The following is an 11,831-nucleotide window of genomic DNA, read 5'->3' on the forward strand; positions in this document are numbered from 1 at the left end:
ATATACATGCTTTTCAAAAGCTATTAGTTTGGCTTTTAAGGGAGATAAAGAAGGAGAATGGGACAAAAGAAGAGACTATATATAAGGTGCTGGGGAAAAATATTAGTTGTATTTTGAATGCTGGAACTAATATAAATCCCATGGTATCTCAGCCAATTAATCTCAAGAATAAAAAATAGGGGTAATGTATTGCTGATTACTGTGTTAATTTTTAAATCAGAGTTTAAGTTCATATATACACCACAGTATATAGTGGATTCTTATTCTTATAGTGGATGGTAATAAGCATTTGACACTTTATTCTTAACTAGCTTGGATGAGAGAACTGAACTTAGCTAAATGTTACATCATGCACACAAGTATAGAATATTAAGTGTACTTAGTATTAGCTACCATCTTTGCTTTAAGGAAAGCTGCTTATTATTTCAGTTAAAAGTATTTTAATGGCTCAAGCAAAGAAAATGAGACACTGAACAGTTCAAGTTTTCTTTATGCACATACACCCATTTAACAGGTCAGGTTGAGGTGCGCTTTCTAGGCTAAGGTTAATTGAGTCATTTCCTTTTCTGAGTGTTCATCCTCCACTGGGGAAATAGTTATGATATTTTGCAGTGGGTAACAGACAACGATTACTCCAATCCTGAACATCTGTGTGTGTAGGGAGGACTTCAGAGTTGGGGTATTTTGAATTCCATTTATCCCAGGGCCACAGAAGTTGCCTATCTCTGTCACAAATGTAAGTGGAGGAGGATAAACAGGAGCTATTACTTGATGTTAAGCAAAATCAGGGATAGTTAATTGGATTGGCTTCCATTGTATACCTACTGGAAAGACTGAATACCCAGCAGGGAATACAGAAATCCAAATGGCATTTCTTGTTCTCATGGTTTCTCATAATGTCCAATTCCTTCTTCCCAAGCACCCTAATGTATTTCTTTTGCTGTTTCTTCTTTTCTTTTTAGGACCCCAATATACTTCCTGTGAAAACAGGAAACATGGTTACTTATGATCAAGGAACTCTTGGAGTGAAAACTGGAGGACAGGAAAGCTTTGAGATGGTCAAGGGACACCAGACATTGGAATCAGTCAAGGGCGGAGGACACCACACCTTAGACTCTGTTAAAATGGGGCATCAGACATTAGAAAGAGGAGGATATGGACAATCTGCGATGGATGCATATAGATACAATTATTCAGAATGGCAAAATTTTACACACCCTCGCCTAACTGAGGTAAGCACTGTTAAACATACTTTTATTCAGAGCTCACGTCTTCTTAGCTGGATATAATATTAATGGCCTGCAACTATAGGTGATATTTTCTGAGCAAATGTTTAGGATTTACTTTGAAATCACCCTGCAGCTTGGAATGTGAAAAGCAATCCTTTAGTTTTAGTGTTTGGATTTAGAAAAGGTAACCTGACCAGGTATTTGTTTCGTATATCTGTGTTGTTTTAACTTGTTTTTCCTGTAGTGATTCTCTCCTGCTTTGACCTCATCTCTCATTACTCCTCCAGTATTGACCACGTTTGATAGTAATGGCTGTAATGTCGCCCAAGAAACTGTATATGTTATGAACTGGGCTCCTAAATCTGAGCCTGCCCTGTAATAAGCAATATATAACTAGGGTGTCCCCACCCCCAATTTATCTGAACATTGTTTTTTTAAAAACTGATAAGGAAGTTCATTGCATTTGATTATTACGTATGTGATCAGTAGGTCTGATTTTGTTAAATTCGTCATAGAATGAATGATATAGACCAATCATGTGCATTTTTTGTATATAGGAACCCATTAGAGGACACACTCTGATTAAAAATTAAACATTGAAAGGTAAATCCACGAAATCATTTTTATGTCATGTTCAGGTTAGTTTAAGAAAACAAGTAACACCCAGTTTTTCCCCCCTATGCAGAAGGTATATCTCTGTGGACAGGATGAAGAGCATAAGCATTCCGAAGACTATGTCCTTTCATATAATTATGAAGGAAGAGGATCGTTGGCTGGCTCTGTAGGCTGCTGCACTGATCAGCAAGATGAAGAGGCGCTTGACTTTTTAGATCAGCTGGAACCAAAGTTTAGGACATTAGCAGAAACCTGTATAAAGAGATAAATGTGCTGACAACAATGCAGAGAATTATTGCCCTTTCCACAGGATAACAACTTGAATACAAAATATTTTTATGTCTCTCTCCCCCCGCCCCACACTTTTCTCGTGGGAATAGTTAATCAGAAGACATTCTGCCATTAGGTTTGTCAGTATCAAACTTTCTGTTCTTAAACCTCTGGATACTCTGTGCTATTTGACCTACCTACATGTGTACTGCCTTAGATTTACACCAAAAAGTATTTTTTTAAACCAAATGTACAGTCAATATTGTAGTCACATAACTTTTCAAAATAGCAACAGAGTTTCTAGTGTTCTCTGCAACTACCGTTACAGGGAGGCAAAATGCATTCTTTATCATTTTAAGAACTGAGCTTCAAAAATTTCTGGCTGTTTGGGTCTGGGTTATAGCAAGCATGGTTTGATTCATATGAATCTTTCCTTTAGTTTTATAGAAATAAACGCTAAATACTATTGCTGAATGTTAAAATAGTTATTCATTTCTTACATTCTTAAGAAAAACAGGGTTTCTAAGTATTTTTTAAAATGGGATCTGTAACAAAATTTGCAGCCAGCCATGACCTTTTCTAGAATACTCCATAACCCCCCTACAGTCCCAGTTCCCCCAAAACACAGCTTATTGTGGCTACTGAGCAGGCATGCATTGGGCCGATTTGATTCTCCCTCTACATTTTTCTTTTTAAGCATATTCACTAACCTGATGAGTACCTCCTCCTTGAGTATGGACAGTGTTGCTTTGATTATGTAATGATTGATACTCAGAGAATGCGTTCATTATTAGCAGGGCTTTTTTTCATCCTGAACTCACCAGAATTCAGTTCTGCCACCTCTCAGGTGGGCGCCATTGCCATTCTATGAGAATGAGGGAGGTGTTCGTGGTGTGTTCCGGCACCTCTTTTTCTAGAAAAATAGCACTGATTATTAGAATATATGTATTGGCAGAGGGGAGCTGGCCCTGCGAACGCTAATATTGCTTTAGCATACATGAATGGAGCACAGTGGTAGTGAGGTCATTCCATGCAGGTGCACTGGCAAAGCTCACCTGGCACAGCTCCAACCTCACCAGCTGCAGTGATACTGGTGTTGAGAGGGCTACGCTGTATGGACTGCTAGGTGAGTTTAATTAGGCCAAAGCTCCTAAATTAGTAAATAGAGATGGAAGAGAGTGAAATGTTTTAATGTATATATGTACACATTTTTCTTTGTACTGAAGTTTTGTGTTCACCAAATCTGACAGCATTAGTTTGTATGTTCAAATCCACTGGAGGAATAAGTATAGAAATTAAAATGTGACATTGAAAACATTTGCCAAGGCCACAGTTTCCACCCAAAAGACTTTAGATTAATTCAAAGTATAATACTTGTATTTGCCACTCTAATACAGCTGAGTGTTAAAATACTACGATAGGAACTGGAGAAAATTGCTAGTATTCAGGCACTACTTATTGTTGACTCCTCCCATCTCAGGAAAATTGGGGAGCTGAACTTGGAGCAACAAAGGTATGATCTGTGCTGATTCTGTGTTATCACGTAGTGACTGGTGCTTTGCACTTAACATGCATGAATGTGCCTATTGTATACGGTTCTGATGGAATAAACGTTGACTGATCTTTTTAATACATCTGTATACATACAGTTTGTTTAGGAATTCAAGAGAAATGTATTGGAAATTTTGAATTGTAAATAAAGGGAAGGAGGTGTGCTGTAGCTGCTGTTTTGATGTTACACATCATAGTCTTCTCTTTAATCAAGTGGATTTAAAGATATGCATTTAAAAAACTGATTTTAAAAAAGCATAAAAAGATGTTGTTTCTTTGCTAGAAATTAATTGACCTAAAATGAAAGGCTTTTATTCTCAACAAGTTGGTATTTTAGGCTTTTCTTTTGTGCTTTATTATGCTCATGTCAGTGCCATTGAGCAGAGAATAACGAGTTTGATTCTTCTGGTGCACTAAGGATCTTAAACACTGAAGATCCTGTTACTTTGGTGAAATTGGTATATAGTCTATTTTAAATAGGTTTTTTTCCTAGTACATCTCATATTAGTCTTCTCGCCTTTTCTGCAATAGACATATTTCTTTAGATCTGCAGAATCCAGAGAAGATATTTAAAATGTTGCAAAGCATTACAAGGCCTTAACTTACCAATAATATAGCTTTTAGGTTCAGGGTATTTTCAGGGGTTGGGTTTCTAATGCACAGGCTTCTGAAGTCACTTCTTCACACTTAACACTCACTGGCTTACATGGGTGTGTTATTAAAAAACAGGCCCTACTTTGAACATCAGAGCCCTTAACCAGTTTACAATCAGGATGAAGTTTTATTGAAATAATTGGGATTTAATTTACACATGAGTACCTTCTTGCATTTGCTTTAGTGGGACATGGATGTCTGATTAACCTGAGGTAGATTGTAGCCCCCATACAAAAGACAAAGCAAAAGAAGTAAAAACTGATGGAACAGAAAGAAGATGAATGAATGGGCTGTATCAAATACTACATTCTTGGTATTTTTTTCTGGCAATAATAATATAAAAAGAAAATGGAGAAATCATGGGTTTTGTGGTTTACTTTTAAGCTTTGAGAAAAAGTAAAAACAGAAATACAGGCTTCTCTGTTTGGTATATGAATTATTTGGAGTGTAAGATACAATGTATAAAGCAAAATCTAAGAGCAAATTAAGTATATAGTATTCTGAACTACTTCTGCTAAATTGCAAGCTTGCAAAAGTAGCAGCTACGCCTTATTGAGTAAGAGTTTTTGTATGTCGGGCTAGCTTACCCATCAGTTTAAATCTGCCTAAGTAATGTTGCAATGTTAATGGGTGTTGCACTGAGTCACAACAGCTATAAATCTGATGCAGGGGCTTTTGCTGAAAAGAAAACACAGTATGGCATAAAAGTACTAACTGATGACCTATCACAGAAGGTTTCAGTTCAGCTCTTTCCCCTCATTTGTGTAACATTTAAACATCTAAGAAGAACCTGTACAAAGTTATTGGAGAAGATGGAAGTCTTCAGAAGAATACTTTACTTTGAGAAGTTTTCTGTGGTTTTAAAATGGAGACCGGCTTTGGGTCCCTAATTTGTCACTATCCACCCCCCACTAATCCTGAGTTGTGTCAGTGACTGTATTTATTGAAACCAAGGTAGTCTTACAAATCTATTTTGTTTTTTAAAACAATATAAATTGCAAAAAGCCAATTGCAGTATAAACTAAGAAAAATGTTGCCATTTCTATTGGTTTTCTTCTAAATACAAAATGCCATGAAATAAAATATGAACTCCAAATCATACACTATATTTTCTGTTTCCTTAATTTAGTTCATGTTTATAAAAGGAACTCTAGAATCATAGTGTTGGAAGGGACCACAATGGTCATCTTGTACAACTTCCTGAAATGCAGGAATCTTTTTGCCCAGTGTGGGGCTCAAACCCATGACTCTGAGGTTAAGAGTCTGATGCTCTACCAACTAAGCTATCTCTCTCTGACGAAGAGTGCAATCTTAAGTGGGGAATGAAGTAGTGGATGATATGCCACTAGCAAACCTTTGCTGGTTTGTGCTGTTGGGCAGGGGTCGGGTGTAGATTATCTATCTGCACTCACATGTCCTGACCTTCTCAAGGCAGTGGATCTGGGGTTAGGATTGCTTTGAGCAGTTGGAAGTGAGATGTGCCCAGTTAAAAGCTTAACTTACCTGTAAATTTACTAGATGACCTGAGGCAACCCAATATCTCTCAGATCCCTAGATTACAACTGGTGGGCTAATAGTTCCCTCCATATTAATGCTGACACACTCTGTGTAAAGTCCTTTGAGCACTGAGGCAAAGTGCTGTAAAGTAATGCAACATATTAATAGGTAATTGTTTTTAGCATTTTGCACTGGGTTATTTCCTCTGCCTCTTCAACCAGTTACTCCCTATTTACTTGCTCTGCTTTTGGGTACAAACTATTAGAATCCCAAAGATGACAAGTAGCTGTTTAAATTTAACAAAGCATTAATTTAACTATGTTATTTGTAATGTTTCTTTGTTACTACAATGTGCAAATATGGTGCCTTTCCTAGCTGCATCTGTTTATCAAAGAGTCTTTGAGGACCAATAATGGTGGATAAGCCTCTCTAAAAGTCAGGGTGTCAACCACTACCCATCTTCCATTGCAGTGTGCAGCTCAAATGGAGCATAACAGACCTTGTTTGCATCCTGCATGAATCACATGTGTACCCTAGAATGTGGCCAAACACTTCTGTAAAATGCACCAAAGTTCTGTGGCAGTCTGCTTGAAATGGAAAGGGTGCCTGGTAGCAGAAATTGTGAGAACCCCTGTACCAGGCAAACCACAGAATTATAAAATTTGCTGGCCTGGAGAGATAAAAATGTAAAATAACATATGATTGTCATGTAAAGTTGAGAGATTTGTTTTAAGTATTTATAACTTTACAAGCTATAGGTGTATATCATCTTTTATGTTCACCTCACCAACAAAATGCTTTGACTCAAAATGAAAAATGATTTGTTCTTCCCAATGACGTTCTTATCAAGAACTGTCTCATTGTGTAAACATTTTGTTTAATTTCGTATCTTAAATACATTTTGTACAAGAGTAATAAAGTTGCTTTTATTTCAAAATCAAAGGGACCTACTATAGAATTTGCTTATTTCTGATGTGTTCTGTCTGATGCTCATTGGCAGGTACTGTTGCAAATATGGGCCGAGTTTCACCAGGGGCTCATTCATTGCCTAGTCTATAGCGCTACTTCTTTCTTCTAAGTTGTCCAGATGGCTACCAGTACCCATTTCACAGATGTTGGGCAATATAATATCCTTGTTTTCCAGATATAATGATTTACTAGGCCCAGTTTCTAGCCACTGGCAACATGGTTGGGCAGTTTGTAAGTCCTGCAGGTTTTCTAGATCACACTTTTCATCACAACGTGATGAAATATTGGATATTTCCCAACTTTGTATAGTTCTATATCAGAAATACAATTGCTGCGACCTTAAATCATTCAGAACATAAAACTGCATGTATCCCAAAAACCTCAAACATTTGAAAACTTCAAAAGTAGCACCACCTACTATATGGGAAAAAAAATCAGTAAGTAGATAGGAAAAAATGTCTCTGCTTTGTAAGCTGTAATTCTTGATTAGTAGGATCTCTCTAATGCTGTTCTGGACTATATCTAGTGCTGTTTACAGAATCCAGCAATACAAGCCTGATAAGGCATAATCAAAGGGACTTTTTAAAAGGGTTAAATCAAGCCCTCAAGAAGAGCCAGGGGCCAAGAACCCTTTGGCTCATGCATCTGGTGGGTACCTCCCACTTAAATACCTGAGGGGTGGGAGGAAGAAACACAAGCTCAGGATACAGACTGAAGTTCCCAGGTGTTTCCCTTCACTTCCACACCACACCAACTCCCCACTCCCTGAGTTGAAATGAGCTGTTCTGCTGAGGCAGCACTTCATAGGAAAAGCATAATGATGCTGGCATAAGATCTAGGGATCTGCCAAAACTTGTCCTCCAAGTTCTCCAGGGTTTTCTTCTCCTGCTTAAAGAGGCTTCTGATTTTGTTCTCTGCCTCACTTGCAGGGTGTTTCAGAATTCCTTTATAAATATGGCGAGACGTTCACAAGGATTCCCTTCTCTATGTTGGAAATCCTAAATGTAAGCCAGCTTGCTTTAGGCCAGAGCTTTCCAAACGGTGTGTCGCGACACATAAGTGTGTCGGCTGCAGTGTGTAGGTGTGTCGCGTGAATGCTTCCCATGTTCTTTCCGCGGCTGGAAAGGAGTTTAACCTCTGGTTTGCTAGTACAGTGGTACCTCGGGTTAAGAACTTAGTTTGTTCTGGAGGTCTGTTCTTAACCTGAGGTACCACTTTAGCTAATGGGGCCTCCCGCTGCCACCACTGCACGATTTCTGTTCTCATCCTGAAGCAAAGTTCTTAACCCGAGGTACTATTTCTGGGTTAGCGGAGTCTATAACCTGAAGCGTCTGTAACCCGAGGTACCACTGTAAAACTGCATTACTGTGTTGTGAAATTATGCATGTCTAAAACGTGTGTCACCAATATGAAAAGTTCGGAGAGCTCTGCTTTAGACTAGTGCCAATCATACATTAACCTGGGAGTCTGCCCTGTGTCTCCCATGACAGGCCTTGCTGGTGCATTTTTGCTCATAAGGTCAAACTGAATGCCTGAAAAAGGGCAAGAGTCTTACAAAAAACCTTGCTATAGTACCACAACACAGTGTTTCTATGTTGCAGCTGCGATCTTACATAGGCATTTTAGTACAGTCAAGGATGCAAGACAAAACGAAGAACCGAAGAGTTCTTTTCAAACTCTTGTTTGTGTGAAGCACTACATGAAGCAGTATGTTCAACACAGTGGAATGACTGAGAAAAGAGGTCATCAGACAAATACGGAATTCCACCAAGAAATGAAATAAGTCATATATAAATCTACCAGACTCTGTTTCAGAGCGATGCATTCTTGTAGAACATGTTCTAAGATGCAGGTATCGGTACATGATTTTTCATGCTCAGCATGATTCAATCCTGTCACCAGAGGAAAGGCACATGGGAATGTTCAAACATGTTTTATCAACGCAAATGGTTGCACTGCAAAATTTCTGAGCAAGGGTTGCAAAACACATTTCAAGATGACTCACTTGCTGACAAGTTAAAACAGACTCAAAGGAATGAGCAATGGGCGTGAGCATTGAGCAACTAATTCTACCCACTGCCAAGTGAGATTTTTTTTTTAATCAAAGGCACTTTTTTTAAAACCTTAAATTATGCCAGTTTCTAAGATTCTCATGTCAATGCTAGGTCTGGGAAACAGGACAGAAGACCAAACATATTTCTGGCTTTCAGCAGAATCTGGGTGTGGAAGAGTTCAGAAAGACAAAGAGAGAAACTGATGCAATTTTGCCAACTGAGCAAAGGGAGGAGACCTTCTGATGTATATATACACGTGTGCACACACTAAATTTATAGACTGAAATTAGCATAGACATCTTCGCCTTAGCTTGCTCAAATGCAAATGGGTATCATTAACACCCCTCTCACTTTCACTTCATCAGTGCCAATAAATCTTACTCTATCAGTGTTTTGCTGGCTCCAGTAGTGGTTTCGGGTGCATATACATAAGTTCCCACTCACAATACCTTGAAAAGAAAGCTCCACATTTTTTGGGATCTCACAATCTGGAAGCTTGCGTACAGCCTGGTCTGGACTGGGTCACATTATCCCATCCCTAATCCCAGAGCAGTATGTTCACATGTTCAGGATCTTCAGAATTTGCCTCTGGATACTCCGGGGCGGATGCTGCCTGAGCAGGTTCTGGTGGCAGCATAGTGCCCTGCTCAGTTGCCTCCTTTAAAGTAGGCAGATTAGAGATGGGGGAGCATTAGGGATAGAAGAAGAAGAAGAAGAGTTTGGATTTGATATCCTGCTTTATGACTACCCGAAGGAGTCTCAAAGTGGCTAACATTCTCCTTTCCCTTCCTCCCCCACAACAAACACTGTGAGGTGAGTGGGGCTGAGAGACTTCAAAGAAGTGTGACTGGCCCAAGGTCACCCAGCAGCTGCATGTGAAGGAGCGGAGATGCGAACCCGGTTCCCCAGATTACGAGTCTACTGCTCTTAACCACTACACCACACTGTTTGCATGCGCACTTATCAAAACAATACAGGGATGGAAACACAGCCATGCTTTAAAATTCACACTTCTCTGAATTTAGCAATGCACTTCTCCAGCCAAGTAACACACGAAATTGCATATAGTGGCGTGAAGTGTCCATAAAAATGCACATATAAGTAGGAAAAACATACAAAATGTCATTTTAGGTGAAATTGCTCTGCAAAAATGTGTCTCAACCTGGTGTTTGGGGGTTCAATCTAAAGTAACTGCAAATACACATACAGGGTGGGATCCGATTGATGCTGTTGCACTATTGGAAGGGTGATCCAGTGGGTGCCTCTGCTAATGGAAAAGGGGAAGAGATTTATTTATTTTTGGCCAATTTTCTTTCACCTGGTGCCCCCTAAATTTTCCCCATGCAGTTAGAGGACCTTCCAATATGCAAGGGCATTCATGAGATCCCACCCACTGTCACTTATACATAGCAACAGAAGGCCAACAACAATGTAAGTGGTGTTGAGGCATCTTGGTCAAGCCTATTCTCAAGGTCTGGGTTTACTTGCTAATTCAAACCTGCCATCTTGCAGCTGAACCAGTAGCAGACAAAGAATACATACTTGTAAGGAAACCAATTCATTGCTGGAAGGCTACATTGGGAAGGTAAGAGCAGGACGTGCGTGGATATTAAATTAGTCTCACACACTGAAAGTGTTCCCTTCAGGGCAGTGCTGGATGGATCCACATTTATGCAGGTAGCATGTGATGAATCTTTCCCAGATTCAATCTTATACCATTTATTTCAGAAGTATTTTGCTTTCAGACCGTTTCCCAGGTTCATATAAATTCAGTAAAATGATAGCTCATGTAGACTCAGAGTAAGAGATACATTAGCACCTTTGAGACGCTCCTCATTACTGCTGTAAAAGGCCTGCTTCGTATTCTACAAGCTGAATATTCCACAAGGAAGCCATTTCCATGCAGAAAATATTATATAACTTCTTTTAGGCCATCACATATGATGAGCGTACCTCATTCTTTCTATTATAGACTCCCAATGTGCCAAAAGCAGATAAATGTGTATTATACACATGCAGTATTCATGCAATTTTCTCTGCAGAAGTTAAAATTCATTGGGTGTGAAATGGGGCTTAATGCAACGCTGGGAAAAGCCTTAAAGAGTTATGCAACCACAGCTCTGCCCATACATGCTATTTTTTTTTCTTGTTCAGCAGCTCTATAAGCCTGAGAAAAAGCTATTGACTGACAACATGCATGAGCAAATTATTTGGAGGGGAGGGGTAGTTTCTCTCTTTTTTAAAAGACACATATTTCTTCTTAAGTGACAACCATTTCTGAAGATACCTTAAAATAATTTAAAGGTAGTCAAATGGTATGTATATTAGCTCATACATTAAAAAAAACTTTGTAGCTTCACAGTGGCACTCCTTTTCTGGTACCCATTTCTGTTCTTTAATCAGCGTTACAGACCTCTGAAAGGATTTAAAACACGAAACTGTCCAAAATTTTTCCTATGGAGTTATGAAGAGCTCTCGTTTTGCTGTTGTTAAAGCAGAGAAACATAAGATTTAAAAACATATGAAATGAAGCTTTTAACTTTTAAAAAAGTACAACTCAACCCTTTACTGCTGCATTTTAAAAAAGATGAAAACTATTAATACAGAAGAAAAATATCAATTGCTCTGCGGGCAACAGGTGGGATTGTCTCACTTGTTGTAAAGCCCATGGATCAATATAGAGCTGTAGGGTACAGAAGAGTACATAAAGAACAGATTGAAATAAGGCTTCATAGAAGCCCTGTTCAATTGAGATGGATTGTTGACCTGGGAGTGGGGAAAGACTCCCAAATAACCCAACTTCACATTGTTACTCACCTGCCCCAAACTGATACCCCAAGCTTCCACAGGTATATGCAATGCCATATTCTTCATATTTTATACTTTACATATTATATTTACATATATGAAAATTAAATTTAGCTATTTTTTTAAAAAATCCGCTGGGTCAAGATGTTATAAGTTTCTCTGAATTACATATGAAACATATGCC

At 38.7% G+C, this 11,831-nt stretch overlaps 1 protein-coding gene across 2 annotated transcripts in view; it reads left to right on the forward strand.

The window, feature by feature from the left end:
* LOC308481745 (desmocollin-1-like) overlaps positions 1-6,758 on the forward strand; it is a 28,252-nt gene extending 21,494 nt beyond the window's left edge. The window contains exons 15-17 of one of the 2 annotated variants that reach the window (XM_081014413.1): positions 963-1,232; positions 1,787-1,832; positions 1,915-2,054. In XM_081014413.1, coding sequence (XP_080870539.1) covers positions 963-1,232; positions 1,787-1,822 — 306 coding nt within the window. In that variant the 3' untranslated portion in view covers positions 1,823-1,832; positions 1,915-2,054. Of the gene's footprint in view, positions 1-962; positions 1,233-1,786; positions 1,833-1,914 lie in introns of both variants that reach the window. The other variant, XM_081014412.1, reaches the window with a different exon arrangement.
* Positions 6,759-11,831: the final 5,073 nt, after the last annotated feature.

This window comes from Podarcis pityusensis (assembly GCF_964106645.2).
Source record: "Podarcis pityusensis genome assembly, chromosome: 7".
Taxonomy (NCBI): Eukaryota; Metazoa; Chordata; class Lepidosauria; order Squamata; family Lacertidae; genus Podarcis; species Podarcis pityusensis.